Source organism: Polypterus senegalus, chromosome 4, assembly GCF_016835505.1.
Source record: "Polypterus senegalus isolate Bchr_013 chromosome 4, ASM1683550v1, whole genome shotgun sequence".
In the NCBI taxonomy this organism is placed as follows: domain Eukaryota; kingdom Metazoa; phylum Chordata; class Cladistia; order Polypteriformes; family Polypteridae; genus Polypterus; species Polypterus senegalus.
The window spans coordinates 234,191,406-234,210,484 of record NC_053157.1 but is presented as its reverse complement, the minus strand read 5'-3'; the positions used below and the strand labels follow the sequence as shown (position 1 = coordinate 234,210,484).

Sequence of the window (19,079 nt, the reverse complement as noted above, 5' to 3'; positions counted from 1 at the left end):
AAAAGCTCAAAGCTCTTCATGAACAGTAAAAGGAATACAATAGAAATAGAAGCAAAGATGACATTAATAGGAAAGAAAAGGAACTAAAATCAAACATTAAAAAATATTTGAAAGTCAAAGTAATGAATTATGAAACAACCAGGAAAAAAGAAGAAAGCCAATGGAAAAAAAATAACACACGTTTTTTACCTTTTACAGGTAAGGAGATAGATAGATTTGAAAGGCACTATATGATAGATATTAAAGGCACTATATAACAGATCGATTTGAAAGGTACTATATGATAGATAGATAGATAGACAGATAGATGTGAAAGGCACTATAGGATAGATAGATAATTAAAGGCACTATAACAGATAGATATGAAAGGCACTATAACAGATAGATGTGAAAGGCACTATATAATAAATAGATAATGCCTTTCACATCTATCTATCTGTCATATAGTACCTTTCAAATCTATCTGTTATATAATGCCTTTAATATCTATCATATAGTGCCTTTCAAATCTATCTATCTATCTGTCATATGGTGCCTTTCAAATCTATCTATCTATCTGTTATAGTGCCTTTAATTATAGTGCCTTTAATTATCTATCATATAGTGCCTTTCATATCTATCTCTGTTATATAGTGCTTTTAATTATCTATCTATCATATAGTGCCTTTCATATCTATCTATCTATCTATCTATCTATCTATCTATTATATAGTGCCTTTCACATCTATCTATCTATCTATATAGTGTCACACACGTGTGCATTGGAGGCAGCTAAAGGGCTTGATTAAGGGCAGTTCCGAGACATACCGGGGTGTGGCAGAGTGCGCTGACTCTTTTTCTCCCTTTCCTGCAGACCACTCACAGGAGATTCCACCTGACCCTCTTGACGTCACTTCCGGGACCGAGCCTATGGAAGGAGACCTTGCCGGCTCCGGCCCCTGTGATGTCATGTCTGGGCTCGAACCAATGGCTGAAGACCTTCATGAGCCTGACCCCTCTGACTTCACTTCCTGTCTTCCCCTTTAAAAGCCTCCACCTTTTCCCTATTCCCTCAGTTCTGTTTTGGACTCGGTTTTGTGCACAGCAGGGTTTAAAACTACAATTTTCAGCCAGGAAACCAAATTATATGGGTGGCTGCCCCAAACCTTGCTATGACTCTTTGTGGCTTTTGTGACACTATCTATTATATGGTGCCTTTCACATCTATTTGTCTATCTCAGGATTAGGCCGTAAGAATAAAGGAAGGGGTAATCAGGTGATGCTTATCGCCGGATGACAAATATGTCCTGCCAGCAAAAATACTGTTATGAAAAGAAGACTGTTATAGGGATGTCTTCAGGGGTAAGATTATTGTTATGAGGAGGTCTGCAACAACAAGTGATTGTTATGGGTAAAGGTGTTGAGTGGGGAAGACATCATGGGAACCTCTATATGGTAGATGCTGGGAAACTAGTCTGGAAAGGGGGGCATTTAGAGATAAGAATAATATTTTGTCATCGTTTAACTCAGTTGGAGTCCCCACTGAATCAGCCCAAAATCTCAGAGTTCTCTTTGACTCTAGCATGTCATTTAAAGCACATATTACAAAGTTGTCCAAAACATGTTTCTTCCATCTTAAAAATATTAATTAAGGAAATTAAGGCGCTTTCTAAATAAACAGGATTGTGAGAAATTAATTCATGCATTTATCTCTAGTAGGATTGACTACTGCAATGCGGTGTTCACTGGCTGTTCAAATTGTTCTTTATTCAGCCTCCAGTTAATCCAAAATGCGGCTGCAAGAATTATTACAAGAACAAGAAAATATGAACACATAACTCCAGTTCTTAAATCTTTACACTGGCTCCCAGTTAAGTTTAGGGCAGATTTCAAAATCCTCCTTTTAACATATAAAGCATTAAATGGCCAAGGTCCGGCTTACTTGTCTGAACTTATCATGACTTACAAACCTACCTTAAGATCCGTGTTCGTTCAGATTTAAAAAAAAAAGGGGGTTTTGGTTAAGCCCTTTAAAGGGAATGGCTTCTTCCAATGCCTTCATAGCCCTTTTTTCCGCTAGATAACTTCCGGTTTTTTACACCTACTTAGCTTCTGTTAACTTTAAAGCACTCTTGTTAAATCATTACTAAACTAATACGCATTTGTATAATTAACTAACCCATATTTTTTGTCTAACTCAATATTCCATTCTGCCGCCTAAATGTTGGGTTTTTCCGCCTGGTAAAATTCCTGTGGGGTAAGGGTCGTCCCGAGGGGTCCCCCATAGATGGCCAGTCTTTTCATGGAATTTGGGTGGGGAGCCCTGGTGCTGTGGTCAAGATGGAACAATCTTATGGGTATCATCACTGTTAAATTCTTTATGTTCAATTTTTTGTATACCTTAATTTTTTTTGTTATGTATTGAATTTTTTTGTTTTTTTATTTATTATTTTTTTACACCCTGCATAATTACCTGGAAAGGTTTTAATTCTAGATTTTCCCCCCCTTTCCCAAAGGTTTTTTGCTTTTAAAAATTCTCAAATTTGGCTTTTAAAACCCTTTAAATTACTGATTGATTTATTTTTAAAAAAGTTTACGTTTTTCCCAACTGGTTTGATTTTCCAATTTTAAATAATTAAGCAAGGTTTCTTTTTTAAAGGGGATTTTTCCAAATTTTAAAAAAAAACCCGTTTTAAAATTTAATAACTTTTTTGCTTTCTCCACTAAACACCCTTTTTAACCCAAACCAGTTTAATTTAGAAAATGGGGAAAAAACTGTTAGAGTTAAAATTTTTGTCCAAAAAAAATTTTAAGGCGACCAGAACTTACCCATAAGTGGGCTTATTTACTCAGGTTGGATTGTGGGGTTTTTAAATAAATGGGAACAATTCTCAAATATTTTTTTTTATCCTTGATCTGTCCAAAGTGTAAATTTCGCATTGCTACCCCCTTTCTGTATAATGTAAGTAAATTTCCCATTCCTTTGTCTCAGGGAAAAGGGGTTGTTCCAAAGATTCATTATTTAAAATGAGTTAATTTTGTCTATTTTTCCCAGGGAGATGCCCAAAAAGGAAAAAGGAAGGTCGAAATTCTTAAGTATTGATTAAACCGAAGTTATAAATGTAATAAAGGATGCCGTTTTTTATAAAGGTCCTAAGCAAGTTTAAATTTAAATTTTTCTGACTTTTTGCACCACCACTTAAACCAGAAGGCCCCTTTGGAGGCCTTGAGGTTTTCTTCCTAAGGGTTGTTTTTCTTGTTTAAGAGTAAAGGGGGGGTGTCGGGGGCGTAAAACCCTTTGAGGCTTCTTGGGGTTTTTTGGGTACGGGGGAACTTTTGGGGTTTGCGTCTTTAACCTACCAAAATTTATTTCGATAGGACTTTCTCATTTTTTATGTTAGAGTAAAAAACCGTTTAGAGGGTTTTAAAGAAAAAGCAAGGGAACGGTGACAGCACCAGAACTCTGCTCACATCGCTTCACTTCGTACCTCAAGCCGCAAGTAGTAAGTCTGTAATAAGCGGAATACCGCCATGCTTTGCACTCACGGGACGGAAGGACAATCCCGACCGCTTTTCTATAGTAGATTATTGTACTGTACATTTAATTGCACACAACCACTAACCAATGAAGGCACGACCTCAGTAGGAGAGTCTTCAGAGGTGGTGCAGTATCTTCAGCAGGTGCGTTGTTGTCTTCAGTGAAGAAGTACTAAGAGTAGGCAGTGGGTGTCTGGGTGTGCAGCTGAAGAACATCTTGATAGGCAGTTGCTGGCACTGTCTTTTCATATGCGTGAGGAGGCTTTTGTAGGGTATTGCCGTCTTTAATCATATCCAAGAGTTTCACCTTCTCCTGGATAGTAAGCATCTTCCTCCAGCGCTTAGTTTTATTGTCAGAAGACTTAGAAAAAGCAGCACGTTTAGGAGCCATCGTAGGGCTGAGATAAAAGTTCTCAGAAAGCGCATGTGTAGTGAGGTAAGCGTGTATGAGAAAAAGTCATGATAGAGTGAAGCCGCGAAAGTCGAAGCGTGATATAGCGAGGGATCACTGTCTACAAAAAATAACTTGTATTGTGTAATATATTCGGGGTGCTCTGGACTCACTTCATGAACTGAGACAGGCTTTATGTGCTCTGTAACGGTTGTCTATGCTGTGCCATAAAGTCTTAAATCTAACAGAGAAATAGATAGATTTGAAAGCCACTATATGATAGATAGATAGATAGATAGATAGATGTGTAAGGCACTATATAATAGATAGATACCCCCAGGGGTAAATGTGTCTTTCTACTCTTCAAGTAAATAAATACCTAACTAAGTAGATACATAAATAAACAGACACGCTTTGGTCTGACAAAAGAAGAAAACTATGAAGAAAGGTCACGTCTCACTCTGCTTTTGGCTCTCACAGTCACAGTGCGGCGTTATACATATATAAATGTAGATGTTGCAGTCACCCATAATAATAAGAATATGATAAGAGTGGATTTGGTGATCAGTTTTGCAGCCCTACATTGGATGGGCATCAACCATCTCCACGGCTATTCATTTGTGAGACTTCCACATACAGTTAACACCAAGATGGAGATCCCCTGATAAAAACTTTGCAATGCTGTGTCATTCTAAACACACAGCTCACAAAAATGAGGGGAACACTCAGCTCTCCCAGTCTAAAGCCAAGTCAGTGCAGCTTCAGGGACATCAGACTGTCCAGTCACTGTATACCAACGTCACCTGCTTTGGTACAAATGAAAGTGACAACAAGGGCACTGGAGAGGCAACAGGAGGACACCCCCCGATTGGCATTTGCCAGAGAATACCACAATTGGCAGCTCTGCCACTGGTGCTCCGTTCTCTTCACAGATGGGTGCAGGTTCACGCTGAGCACTGGTGACGGACACAAAACAGTCTGGAGATGCCATGGTGAACGTTATGCACCCTGAAACATCATCCAGCGTGACCAGATTGGTGGTGGGTTGCTGATGATCTGGTTGGCCCACATGCTAGTTAATGGTACCCTGACTGCTGTTAGGTACTGGGATGAATTCCTCAGAGCCACTGTCAGACCTTACCCACACTGGTTACGCAGGTGCAGTGAGCCCTGAGTGCCCGGCCTACATCCCCCAGAGCATTTGGAGGCAGCCCCCCTGGGTTGCATTGGGGCCACAATGGCAGAACACCGGAGCTCATCCCTGTTGGGCTCTGTGGCCACCGCCAGGAGGAGCAGCATGGCTTAATGAGCCCATTTGGGCTGAACTGCAGCCAGAAGTAGATCAGGGAGCACCTAGAGCACTGCTGGGGGGCTATAAGAGGGGCACCAGAGTCGGGAGGAGGAGGACGATGAAGCTGACTGGGAGGAGTAGTGGAGGAAGAAGAGGGTGGTTTGGGGTGCTTTACTTTGGGTGTTGTTTTGGGACTGTGTTGGGCCAGTGGGACACGGGGAAGATGTGCTCCACGGCTGAAGAAAAATTAAAAGTTCTTTTTGTTTATTTTACATGTGCCTCTGTTGTCAGTCTGTGCTAGGTTGACGCCTATATAGCACCTTTGCCACAACACACACACACATATACAATAATCATATCTACACATACACACACATATATATACACACACATATACAGTATACATATACACACACACACATACAGTAATCATATCTACACACACACACACACATATATATACACACACATATACAGTATACATATATACACACACATATACAGTAATCATATCTACACACATATACACACACATATATACACACACATATACAGTAATCATATCTACACACACACACACATATATATACACACATATACAGTATACATATATACACACACACACATATACAGTAATCATATCTACACATACACACACATATATATACACACATATACAGCACCAAGAAGAATTTGAATATCTTACACACCTTCAGATACAGTGCACATACTGTGGAGCACCACGTGAAACCCACCTGACAGACGTCCAAGACACACTTGTAAAGAGCACCAAGAAGAATTTGAATATCTTCCTTCAGATACAGTGCACAAAGCACCACAATTCTCCAGCAATAATAATAATAACAACAACAATAATCACAATCCTCCACTCCTCCCAGCAGCTCTGTCACTCTACCACCCAACTCCGGCTCTCTTTGCTGGGTCTCGACCAGTCTTTAATTAGTCCTCGACCCGGAAGTGTTCCATTCTTTTCTTCTTCCAGATCAAACTACACATCATTAGTTCTCAAGTAGCCTGGAAGTACTGCGGGCTTCCTTCCTCGTGACTCCGAAGTACTTAAGGGTTGTCGTAACAGTAGTAGTCCAGGGTTCTTTGTGAGTTCCCCCTGGTTGCACCCACGGCACTCAACAGGGCTGAGGAAATGAACTCCACATCCCAGGTTGCTTCGAGTGAATCCGGGGAACTGTTGCTGCCCAGGGGAACTGCCACCTAGTGTCCCTGGGGATGCAGTGCCCTGAAAAGAGTGCCTTCCTCCATTCTTTACTCTCAGGGACGTCCCGGCCAGACTGAACCGCCGGCTGTCCATCACAATACATATATACATATACTCCTTCAGCTGGAGGGTACGTCATCCCTGTGAACCCCCCAGCCACAACACAGTCCCAATTACTAAGCACAACACACATCACTACCCTTCTTATGGCACCACCATTCCTCCCAGGAAAGCTTGTCTTCTTCGTCCCGATTCTGGCCATGAGTTGTGGTAGCCCACCCGGAAGTGCTCCATGTGCTTGATCACCTGTTCCTGATTGCACTTCTGGGCGGGTCTGCAGAATTGTTCAGCTGGGCTCCGGGATCCATGCAGCACCCCCTGGCGGCCATCACAGATCCCCACAGGGTTGTGGAGAACTCCAACTCCCATGGAACCCTGGGGGAACCTGAGCCACCATCATCAAAGCAAGCATCCCAGGGTAGGTACTGAGGAGCCCATGGCTGCTCCCCTGGAACATAAGTAGAAGGGGCATCCCAGCCAGGCATGGGACCCAGTCACCCACCACAATATTTATATATTGTGATGGACTCCTGGGCATCAGCCAGCCCAAACCTCAACACAAACACAGAATCACAGTCCCGGTTCAAATTAAGGTTGTTTATTAATCAAGTTCCCTTCAAATTACAAAGAGCACAACACACAAGTCTTCCTCTCCTCCCTATTAACTCTCTCACCACCGCGCTGCACTCCTCCAGTCAAGTGTTGCCTCTCCACTTCCCAGCTCTGACTTGCCTGGATAGGGGAGTGCGACCCCTTTTATTACAGATCTGGGAGTACTTCCGGTGCCAGGGCAATTGCCGAATGGAAGCACTTCCGGGTCACATGGAAGCCCATCATCACAGTAGGGAGCTTGATTCCCTGCAGCAAACCTCTTGCGGCACCCCGTGACCCCAGCAGGGCTGCTCTGCCGGACTACATTTCCCAGCATGCCCTGCTGACTTCCCACAGGGGCACCGATGACCACGACTGCTGCCATCTAGCATACTGGGGGAATAAAAAAAAACCCCAGCGATACCTCCTTTTTTTAATAGGCTCTCCGTTAAACCTTTCTGCTCCACCCTTCTGGCCGGGATGCCCATCCAGCCCACGTGGCATCTACAATATATACTGTATATCATGCAATACATTATCAAGAACATGGGGACACAGTTGGAAACTTGTATACATATATACTACTCAAAAAAATGAATGAGAGTATAGCATCAAGTCAATGAAACTTGTGGGCTACTGATCTGGTCAGTTAAGTAGCAGAGGGGCTTGTTAATCAGTTTAATGAAATGAAAAAAAGGGGCAACAATGAGACAACCCCCAAAACAGGAATGAATGGTTTCAAAGCTGGAGGGAAGCCACTGACATTTTTCCCTCCTCACCTGTTTTGTCACTCGTTTTGTATTTGGCTACGGTCAGTGTCACTACTTGGTAGCATGAGGCCATACCTGGACCCTACAGAGTTTGGTGGCACAGGTAGTCCAACTTCTCCAATATGTGCCTCCCATTGCCAGAAGGTCTGCTGTGCCTCCCAGCACAGTCTCAACGGCATGATGGAGGAGATTCCAGGAGACAGACAGGCAGTTACTCGATGAGAGCTGGACAGGGCCCCTTGTAGAAGGTCCTTAACGCATCAGTAGGACCCACCGCCATCTGCTCCTTTGGGCAAAGAGGAACAGGATGAGCACTGGCAGAGCCTACAAAATGTACTCCAGCAGGCAGGCAGAACATTCTGACCAAACAATCAGAAACAGACTTCATGAGGGTTTCCTGAAGGCCGGACATCCTCTAGTGGGCACCGTGGAGCTCGATTGGCATTTGCCATAGAATAGCAGAATTGGCAAGTCCACCACTGGCGGGCGCCCTGTGCTTTTCACAGATGAGAGCAGGTTCACTCGGAGCTGGAGAAGCTGTGGAGAATATTATGCTGCCTGTGACATCGTTCAGCATGACTGGTTTTGGTGGTGGGTCAGTGATGGTATATCTGGAGAGGCATATCCATGGAAGGACGCACAGACCTCTACAGGCTAGACAACAGCACCTTGACTGCCATTACGTATCGGGGTGAAATCCTTGGACCCCCTTGTCAGACCCTATGCTGGTGCAGTGGCTCCTGGGTTCCTCCTGGTGCTCAACAATGCCCGGCCTCATGTGAGGGGATGAAGGAATTGATCCCTATATATATATATATATATATAGTAAAGCTACAGTTCAAAAGATGGTCAATTCAGCAGAAATCCCATCAGCCACTACCACAGTCATGGTCGACACTACTTGAAGTGCTTGTTCATTTATTTGTTGTCTAGATGGCAAAGATGTGGCATGTTGACAAAGCCCACCTGTGTCACATACCCACTTCTGAACCAGCTGTATGGCTGGAGCCTGAATCCTTATTGCTCTTTTCTCTACTGTAACAGGGTGGCGGGGGCCGTTTATTATAAACAGTCCCATGAGGGGTAACAGAAGCCAAACAGCAAACCCCACAGTGCCCGTCGAGCTGCCACGGGTAAGCATTCTGTCCACAGATAAAAGAGCCGTTGTTAGGGCTACCCGGGAGTCAGTGAAGAAGATTGGGACGATGTCGAAGAACTCTCAGAGGTGTAAGCTGTGTCCCCGTCTTTTCTATTGTTGTTTTGTGGCACACGTTTGTCACCCTGCTGTTGTTGAGAAGTTCGATGAAGGATCGATATGCCTTATTATTAGCTTTAGCTATGAAACGTCCAGGCCTAAAAGGACACCATTGATTTGGTAAAAGAGGCCACTTGTCTGCTTGTCCTTCTCACTTGCTCTGTTTCGTGTTTCTGTGAGTCGAGGTCTTCAGGCACTCTGAGGATGCAAGCAGGCAAATTTTTGTTTTGCGAATGCAAGTGCTGATAGATTTATTTACTGTTACATGTACTCGCTTAGCACACCCTTTTATCCAAAACTGAACTGAGTAACATTAGTTTGGGAACAAAAAGCGTTTGTTACAGGATGAGGTTACAAAATTGATCACCACAAGTGAAGAGTTTACAACAAAACATGTTGAGAGTGAGTTACACTTCCTAGGTTCTACAAAAGCTAGCATATAATATCAGGTAGACAGAAATTCACCAAACGAGTGAGTCTTAAATACATTTCGAATGGAGTTAGGCAGCTCAATCCACCAGCCAGGGGCTACACATGAGATCTGAGCCCTCACACAAAGCGGTGGCATCACCTGACGCCATTTTTCAGCAGACCTGAGTGGCCAAGAAGGAGCAGAGCACCTGACAAGTGTCTCCATATATGTAATTGCTGATCCAAGGACTACCCTGGAGGCAAAGCATCGAGGATTTGAACTTCTCTGCACACTCTATCCTGCTCCCCGTAAGCGTTTTCACTGCTGATCCCCTCAATCTGTCAATTATGGTCCCCCGTCTTTTTTATTTATTTTTTGCTACACGTACTGTATGTCACCCTGCTGTTGTTGAGAATTTCAATGAAGGATCGATATGCCTTATTATTAGTTTTAGTGCTTTTAGCTATGAAAAGTCTAGGCCTAAAAGGACACCATTGATTTGCCAAGAGAGGCCTCTTGTCTGCTTGTCCTTCTCACTTGCCTTGTTTCGAGTTTCTGAGAGACAAGCTGTGAGTCGAGGTCATCGTGTGCTCTGAGGAAGCAAGCGGGCAGATTTTTGTTTTGAGAATGCAAGTGCTGATAGAAGACCAAAGAAACTGCCTGTGTGTAGACTACGTGACGTTTCAGAAAGCCCATGGACAGCAGGACCTTTCACACGCAGGGCTACCGTAGAGAAGACAGACAGCAACCAAAAGTAGGAAGCGGTGCGTTTGATGTTGGTTCCAGATTTTTGCTAATTCACGAGTGTGGAATTCTGTTGAAGGCCTTCCTATGGTCCACTCTCGGGTCTCGGCCCTTCTAACACAACTCCATTATGGTGTTATTTGCCTAATAGCCAATATTTTGATTTGTGGGATCTCCTTTTTGTTTTCATTTCATGTTCATGTTGTTTTCGTTTTCCCACACACGTGTGATTAGGAGGAAGCTCAGTGGACCAAATGGAGGTAACGACGTCACATCTGGTTCTGGTGGCACAAACGATATCACTTCCGGTTCTGGCACCACGGAGGATGTCACTTCCGGTTTTGGTGCTACTGAAGACTTCACTTCCGGTTTCGGCCTTTAAAGCCACCATCATCTCATTAGTCGATCAGTTCAGTCTTGGAACTCGACCAGCGCACTTCTGAGTTTATTTGAATACCCATTTGCAGCCAGGGACAATATAAGGGTGGGATGCCCCAAACCTTTTTTCATGTGTCTTTCACAGTTCATATGACTGATTTTGATTTTTTTTTTTTGCCATCTGTTGCTGTGAAGTGCTCGTTGTACGGTGGAGAAGCAGGTCACGGGATGGTCAATGTTGGCTCTGATGGTGGAGGTGGCAGAGTTGTTCCTACGGGCAGTCACTTTGGTGTCATGTGTAGCACATTTTCACACTCAGCCATATCGTGGTGCTGTGCCGTATGCCAGAGGTTTAGTGTGGCATCCTCCTCTTAGTAGAAGATCCAAGTGTAGTTTGTAGTTCATCAATGGTTACCTCGGGTCATTTCATTTCCTTTATCCGTGTTTTTTTTTTTTATTTATTTGAAGGTCTTTCTGTTTTTAGCTTAACTGTTCTTCTTGATTTTGAGCTTCATCATATACATGCCAGAGGTTTAGTGTGGTGTCCTCCTCTTAGAGGATCCAAGTGTAGTTTGTAGTTCATCGAATTGTTACCTCAGATCATTTCATTTCCTTTATCCGTGTTGTTTTTTATGTGAAGGTCTTTCTGTATTTAGCTTAACCTTTCTTCTTCTTCTTCTTCTTGACTGTGCTCTTGTGCCTCATCACATCTGTTGGAAGCGTCAGTTAAGTCAAAACGGCCATGTGGCGTGATTCCCCGAGGGATGATCCGGCTCGTAGGATCTTTGTTTCTGAGGGCACGAGCAGCTGGACCAGGCCAAGGGGACGTCCACAAAACACCTGGCTGCATGCAGATGGATGGCTGGGATTGGACTTGCACTTCTGCCTGGGATCCCGAGCTCATTCGTCGTGTGGTGGGTGCGACAACGTGCTGTACCAGTGCACACTCCTCGACATCACCTGACCTGAACATTTCAATCCCCTTTTTTTTTATCTGGTGGTGTAGTTCACCTCTAGTGGGTCTCTGATGTATAATTATATAAAACTTTTTCCGGGGGTCCCTGGTTAATTGATTGTGTATCGTTTTCCTTTCATTTTTGTTTGTACCTTCTCAGTTGTTGAGCCTCCACCAGGTGTATTTCAGTTTGTTGTTGGCCATTGTGAAGTTCCGGTGGTAATATACATACAGTGCAGTAGTTTTATTTGTTGTATTTTAGCCAGGACCAGATGAGATCTCACACCTTCCATGGAGGCCTTCACTAAGGACACTTTCCACTCTAGATTTATTTTTGTTCAGTTTGCTTTGTCTGTGGTTGCGTGGCGTTTTGTCCAGGTTTCTTTACTACAATATCGCTCTGCTCTGTTAGTTTCAAAGCTCACACCTCTTCCCATTGTTATGTCCATCATCTGCTGTTGGCTTTCCTTTATTTCAGTCATGGCCTTGTTGATCTCAGCTATAATAATAATCTCAGTCTTGTTTATAACGATATTCGTGGCACCTTCTCTCTTCTACAGATTTCTGCGTGTTTGTCCAGCAGCTCTTCCTAGATTTTGTCGATTTCTTTGACATCTATTGATGGCGTCTGTTCTGCTATTTTCAGGGTATTCTCTTTAGCTGTTTGATATATTTTAATTTTGGGGTGACTATCTTCTGATATTCCCAACTACTCTTGAGGTCTTTGAGCCGACTGTGTGCCACATTGGCTCTTGAGGTCCCTTTAACTCTGTACTTCCTTCCCCTTCCATTCCACCAAACCGCCTCTAACATTTTTATGAGAATCGCTTACTTTTAAGGACTTTCCACTTCTGGGAGATGTCTGTTCATATCGGGGTGTTTATTTCTGAAGTACGCCTTCTTCCACCTTTTTCATTTGATTTGGCTGCTGTTGCTTTCACGTTGTTATAGATGACGCGCTATATGCGGCCCTCCTCTTCTCTTCCTCCCAGGTCTTTGCCCGTTCTGTTCTCATGCCCTCTGGGTTGGGTTTCTTTCTCTTTGGATTATTTTACCTTTTTTTGCTGTTTTTTTAAACAATATTCAAATTTCTCTTGATGTATTTGATTCCCTCTGTTGATAATCGTAATTTAGGATCTTAAGATCGCATCCATCCATCTATCATCCAACCCCGCTATATCCTAACTACAGGGTCACGGGGGTCTGCTGGAGCCAATCCCAGCCAAAACAGAGTGCAAGGCAGAAAACAAACACCAGGCAGGGCGCTTGCCCACCACAGGGCACACACACACCTACACACACTAGGGACAATTTAGAATCGCCAATGCACCTAACCTGCATGTCTTTGGACTGTGGGAGGAAAACCTAGCAATAAACAGGGAGAAAATGCCAACTTCATGCAGGGAGGACCTGGGAAGCAAAACGAGGTCTCCAAACTGCAAGGCAGCAGTGCTACCACTATGCCACCCGATCACATCAGTCATCTTTCCCAATTTGGGAATCAACATTAATTTCTGAAGCGCTAATTTTGCACAAGTCCTCCTGTTTGTTTTTTTGTCACAACAGTACTTGACCTCTTCTTCCACTTCCATTCACCACTGGGCTGTGTCTGGTGCACAAGTTGTCCGTTTGTGGTCTAATTTATTCCACTGTCCATCCGGACTGTCGCCACATTGGAGGTCTTCTTCTCTTCATATGAAGATGTTGCACTATCACCTACCCTAGTGTTAATCCAGGGGGTTAGAATATTTTAATGTTGGGAGAATGAATTAATATTTTCGATCAATTAATATTAATCAAGATGAGATTTTGCATGGGACGTAAAACAATGAAGCCCACCCCATGAAGGTACTCATTGGGACTTCAGTAGTTAGGCGGGTTCTTCCATTCATCCATTATCCAACCTGCTATGTCCTAACTACAGGGTCACGGGGGTCTGCTGGAGCCAATCCCAGCCAACACAGGGCACAAAACAGGAAACAAACCCCAGGCAGGGCGCCAGCCCACTGCAGTGTTAGGCGGGTTCTTCTTTCTCTCCAGTATACATTTGTGTGTGATGCTGAAAAGTCTTACTGTCAGAAAAGTGTTTGCCACATTCAGAACAGCAATAAGGTTGTCCTTTGTAGTAAATTCTCAACAGTGACTTGTTTGGCTTAGTTTCAAGACAGGAATGACCCTCACTCTTGAGTCATGAAGTGACGTTTACACTGCTACTGCTGTTACTTTATTTGGATTTGCTGACAGGGCTCGGCCTAGTACTTCTACTGTCCTTAATGGTGCTTCCTTCTGTAATTAATATGGAGTGATGGTATTTGATCATTTTAATAGAAACTCTTTAGAGTCTGAAGACTACTGTTACGGAAGATATTGTTTTACTTCACAACAGCAATATAGTTTCTAGTTTCTGTGAGTTCTTTGATGTCTCTGGAGCCGACTACTGACAGAAAAGTGTTTGCCACATTCAGAACAGCAATAAGGTTTTTCTCCTGTGTGGATTCTTGTGTGCCTCCGAAGACTGCATTTTAGTGTGAATCGTTTGCCACACTCTGAACAGCAATATGGTTTCTCTCCAGTGTGAGTTCTGGTGTGCCTCTGGAGATTGCTTAAATGGGAGAATCGCTTGCCACATTCAGAACATCCATGAGGTTTTTCTTGAGTGTGAGTTTTTGTGTGGCTCCGAAGATGGCTTATATGCGAGAATCGTTTGCCACATTCTGAACAGCAACAAGGTTTCTCTCCAGTGTGGATTCTCATATGCCTAATACGACTGCTGCTGTCTGAAAAATGCTTGCCACATTCGGGGCAGCCGTGAGGTTTCTCACCAGTATGAATTATTTTATGGCGTTGAAGGGCACTGTTGTTAAAGAATCGCTTACCACAATCGGGACAACAATAAGGCTTTTCTCCATTGTGAATTTTTCCATGCGCCAGAAGACTGCTAATATACAAAAATCTTTTGCCGCATTCAGAACAACAATGAGGTTGCTCTTCAGTGTGAATTAGTTTGTGATTCTGAAGATTTCTGTTGCAAGTAAATTTCTTGTTACATTCAGAACAGCAATATGGCTTCTCTCCAGTATGAATTAGTTTGTGCTTCTGAAGAGCACTCTTATCAGAGAATCGTTTCCCACAATCAGAGCAGCAATGAGGTTTTTCTCCAGTGTGGATTCTCGTGTGTCGATGAAGATGGCTAGTTTGTGAGAATCGTTTGCCACATTCTGAACAACAAAATGGTTTCTCTCCAGTGTGAATTCTCATATGGCTGGTAAGACTGCTGTTGTCTAAGAAACACTTGCCACACTCCGAACAGCTGTAAGGCTTTCCGATAGTGTGATTTCTTTTGTGTTTGTAAAGAGAGCGACTCCTGGAGTAGAGTTTACCACATTCTGAACAGACATAGGGTTCCTTTCTTTTACGAGTAGCCTTATAATCTTGGCAGTCAGGAGCGTTTTTGAATATTTTCCTGCATTCACTGTAGGCCTGCAAGGACTCTTTGTCTGTATTGTATAATTGTTGTTGCCCAGTGCTGATGACGTCTCCCTGTGTTAGTTTAACAGTAGGAAGAAAGCTGCTGCTCTGAAGAGATGTCTGACCAACTGGACTCGGACAGAAACTGCCATTCTTCTGGTAATCTGTTTAAACAAACAAACAAAACAAGCAGTTTAGTTTTAATAAGGAAATTATAAAAAGAGATGAGCAAGACACTGGACATGAGGTCCTAATTCTGGTCAGCATGTTCTCCTGCTGTCTGTTCAATTTCTCCATCTTCCTCTCACATCCCACAGATGTGTCTGCTGTGTTAATCACCATCTGGTGTTCTCGTGTATGGCAGCATTCAGACTGACATCTATTCTAGGGTTGAGGTCAGTCTTATTCCAAAGCAGCCCACAACGCGTAGAGTGCAAGTCACAGGAGGTTCTGCTCAAGCTTTATAACACACTGGTGAGGCCTCATCTGGAGTCCTGGGTGTAGTTCTGGTCTACAAAAAGGACATAACAGCACTAGAGAAGGTCCAGAGAAGAGTGAAGGCTGATTCAGGGGATACATGGGATGAACAAAGAGGAATGACAGAAAGAGCTGAGTCTTAAGGAGATTAAGTGGGGACCTGACTGAAGTGTTTAAAATCATGAATGGAATTAGTGCAGTGGATCGAGACGGTGACTTTAAAATAAGTTCATCAAGAACACGGGGACACAGTTGGAAACTTGTTAAGGGGAAATTTCACTCAAACATTAGGAAGTTTTTCTTTACACAAAGAACGATAGACACTTGGAATAAGCGACCAAGTAGTAGACTTGAAGGACTTTCAAAACTTGACTTGATGTGGACAGGACTGGTGAACTTTGTTGGGCTGAACGGCATCTTCTCATCCAGACTGTCCTAATGTTCCTAACTCTTGGTTAAGGAAATGAATAGATGGATGGATGAGTGGGATCTGACAGCTGGAGCCTTTTGATGCGTGCCTGTCATGAGGATTCAGCCAAAATCAAGTTCAAGCTCTTCCATGTCCGGTGGTCACCACCGCTTCCTTACTCTGTTATTTCACTGCTCTTACAGATCCTCCCTTTCATGTTGTTCCTCTCATTCCTTTCCTTCTCATATTTTAACAGAGCCTTGCTATGGATTGGTCATGTTCAATGATGGACTCAGAGCCCCAGAGCGCTGCGCTGACAAGAGAGGGGCAAATGGCCTACAGAAATGGCAGTTGGGCACATGAATTCAAGTTTTCTTTGCTTTTCTATGATTTATTTAATGATATTTATGTTTAATTTGTATTCAGAATCTGAAAATGCAGAAGCACTTCTTAATGCAAAGGGACTCAGGAACGAACCAGCAAGACATGTAGTTGAAGCAGAAAAATAGACGTTTAAGACAAAATCTGGATGAGATATTAGGACAGCTCAGCTATTAGCTAAACAAATGGGCCTGATGGACAGAACGGTTGCCTCTCATTTGCCACATTTCTTATGCAAACAGGCACTTGCATCAGCATAGCGTGGTGAGAAGTGTTTAGCACAGCTACCTCAACGTACCTCAATCATGCACTGGTCAAATAATGCACCCAGTCTTTGTGTGTGTTCTCCATGTTAGCCTTGGCGTCCCCAATGTCTTCTGCACACACACACACACACACACACTTGTTAGATGTACTTGGACCCAAGTGGGCATATGGATGAAGGGGTCTGACATTGACTTGTAGGCCCCCACAAGGACCGGCATCTTCCCTGTGTGTGATGCAGCTGCTGCAGTAGGCTCCTATATTTGGCTACACACACTTGAAAATATTAAGATTTCTCACATGCAAGGGACGTTCAAAAAGTTTCTGCACTTTTATATTTTTTCACTGGAAACAGTGAAGGCAAAAACATTTTTTGCTGATGGCATTAAAAAGTGGGTGTGACACCGGGAAAAATTGCATCGCAAAAGAAGGCGACTGTGTAGAAAAGTGATGATGTCATTTGTTTTTGAAACTCTTAATATATCTCTCTATTGTCCATAAACTCTGATTCTCACAAACGGATAGACAGATTTCTAAAATCTGTGAACCCGTCCTCATTTTGCCCATCTGCTTTTCATACATTGATTATTATGTAATGTACACATACACAATATTAGGTGAAGCCTGATAAATCAGTATGCACTTAGGACATTAACGTAACACAAAACATACCATAATATCATCAAACTAAAAAAATCACACATAGGAGGCCAGGGCCTATCCTGGAAGTGTCAGACACCAACCCTATAGGGGGTGCCAGTCCATCCCAGGCCCCTTCACACCCACTCTAATTGGGCCGATTTAGGGTCACCAGCTCACCTGTACTGAAAGCTTTTGGAGATTTCAAAGAAGAACTGGAGTGATAATAACAACTCATGACATTTATATTGAGCTTTGCTCACCACTCAAAGCGCTACCACACATGTGAACCTCTGCTCTCCATACTGCAAGGCATAAGTGCTACCAAAGTGCCACCTGTGACCCCCAAAGGCTTAGACATACAGGGAACATGTGAAATCCAACTGAACAACAACAGGGTACAGAATTAGACCCCTGAGCTCCGGAATCTTGCGGCAGCTGTGCTAAATGCTTCACGTCCATTCAATCACAATTCAAATATATAGTACCACCTCTATCTCTATATCTATATACTGTATATCTCTATATATATATATCTATCTATATATATAATATATAGATATATATATATATATATATATATATATATATATATATATATCTAATATAGAGATATATATATATATATCGATATATAATCTATCTATCTATCTCTATCTCTATCTCTATATATATCTATCTATCTATATATATATCTCTCTATATCTCTATATATCTATCTATATCTATCTATCTATATCTATCTATCTATATCTATATCTATCTATATCTATCTATATATCTATCTATATCTATATATCTATTGTAAAAGGACCAAGGAGACAGCAATAAGGGTTGGGGTTTTCCGGCCCCGTATATTGTACAGATATTTTTCAAAACAAAGAAAAAGGTCATAAGCATAAACTAAACAGTTCATAAGTTCACAGCCAGGAGACGGCGTCGCGGCCATTTTATAGGGGTGGAGCCGGAAGTGAAGGACAGCTGGGAAGGACCGCAAGGGAGGATGGGAAGGATGACGTCAGGGCAAGATGGCGGAGGAAGGGCGGAAGTACCGCACTGCGGTCAAACCAGGCCTATGGTGCTGGAAGGTCTCTTTTCTATAAGGAAGCAGAGGGAGAAAGTTAATACCCGCCATTCCCTGGCGGCAAATGTTTTCCCAGGTGTTCTCGAATCAGTCCGAGGCCTCCTAATCGCTCGATGCGTGACACTATATATATCTATATATCTATATATATATATATATATATATATATATATATATAATATATAGATATATATATCTAATATATAGATATATATATAATCTATATCTATATATATAATCTATATATATATATCTCTATATCTATCTATCTATCTATCTATCTATCTTTCTAATATATATATTGTCACGCTTGGGTCACAGATTTGCACAGAGACACAGGAGGTCGAGAAACAAGAAGGATTTTTATTCAAACACTGCAAACACATGAGCTTAAAGCGGCTCCATGACAAGTCAGAGATGACAGTTCCGCTAGGAGCAGAGAGAGAGAGAGAAAAGCAAACAATCAATTCCAAAACTGACAGGCGCTGCGCAAGGCTTATAAGTCGGCAGAGTACCGCGCGAGGCTTGTATTACGCGTTATAGTGCAAGGATAAGGAGCAATGTGAGGGTGGTAGTCAGTGTTTCAGGGTTTGTGGTTTTCCCAGGGTCGTTTGTCTCTATTTGGGGTGCGATCAGCCCTCCAGCTCACACTCTCCCCCCTCAGCTTTATTCACATTCGTGTGAATCAAGCGACTCTCCAAGTTCATGTTCATGTAGTCGTGATAATACGTCTGCGTTGATGTGTTCAGAACCTGGTCGG

General features: G+C 42.8%; 1 protein-coding gene across 1 annotated transcript in view; it reads right to left on the bottom strand.

Annotated features, from left to right (window-relative positions):
* LOC120528149 (zinc finger protein 721-like) overlaps window positions 1–19,079 on the bottom strand; it is a 230,053-nt gene that overhangs the window by 186,436 nt on the left and 24,538 nt on the right. The window contains exon 3 of the mRNA XM_039752212.1: window positions 14,036–15,229. Within this exon, the coding sequence (XP_039608146.1) occupies window positions 14,036–15,229 (1,194 nt within the window). The remainder of the gene's footprint in view (window positions 1–14,035; window positions 15,230–19,079) is intronic.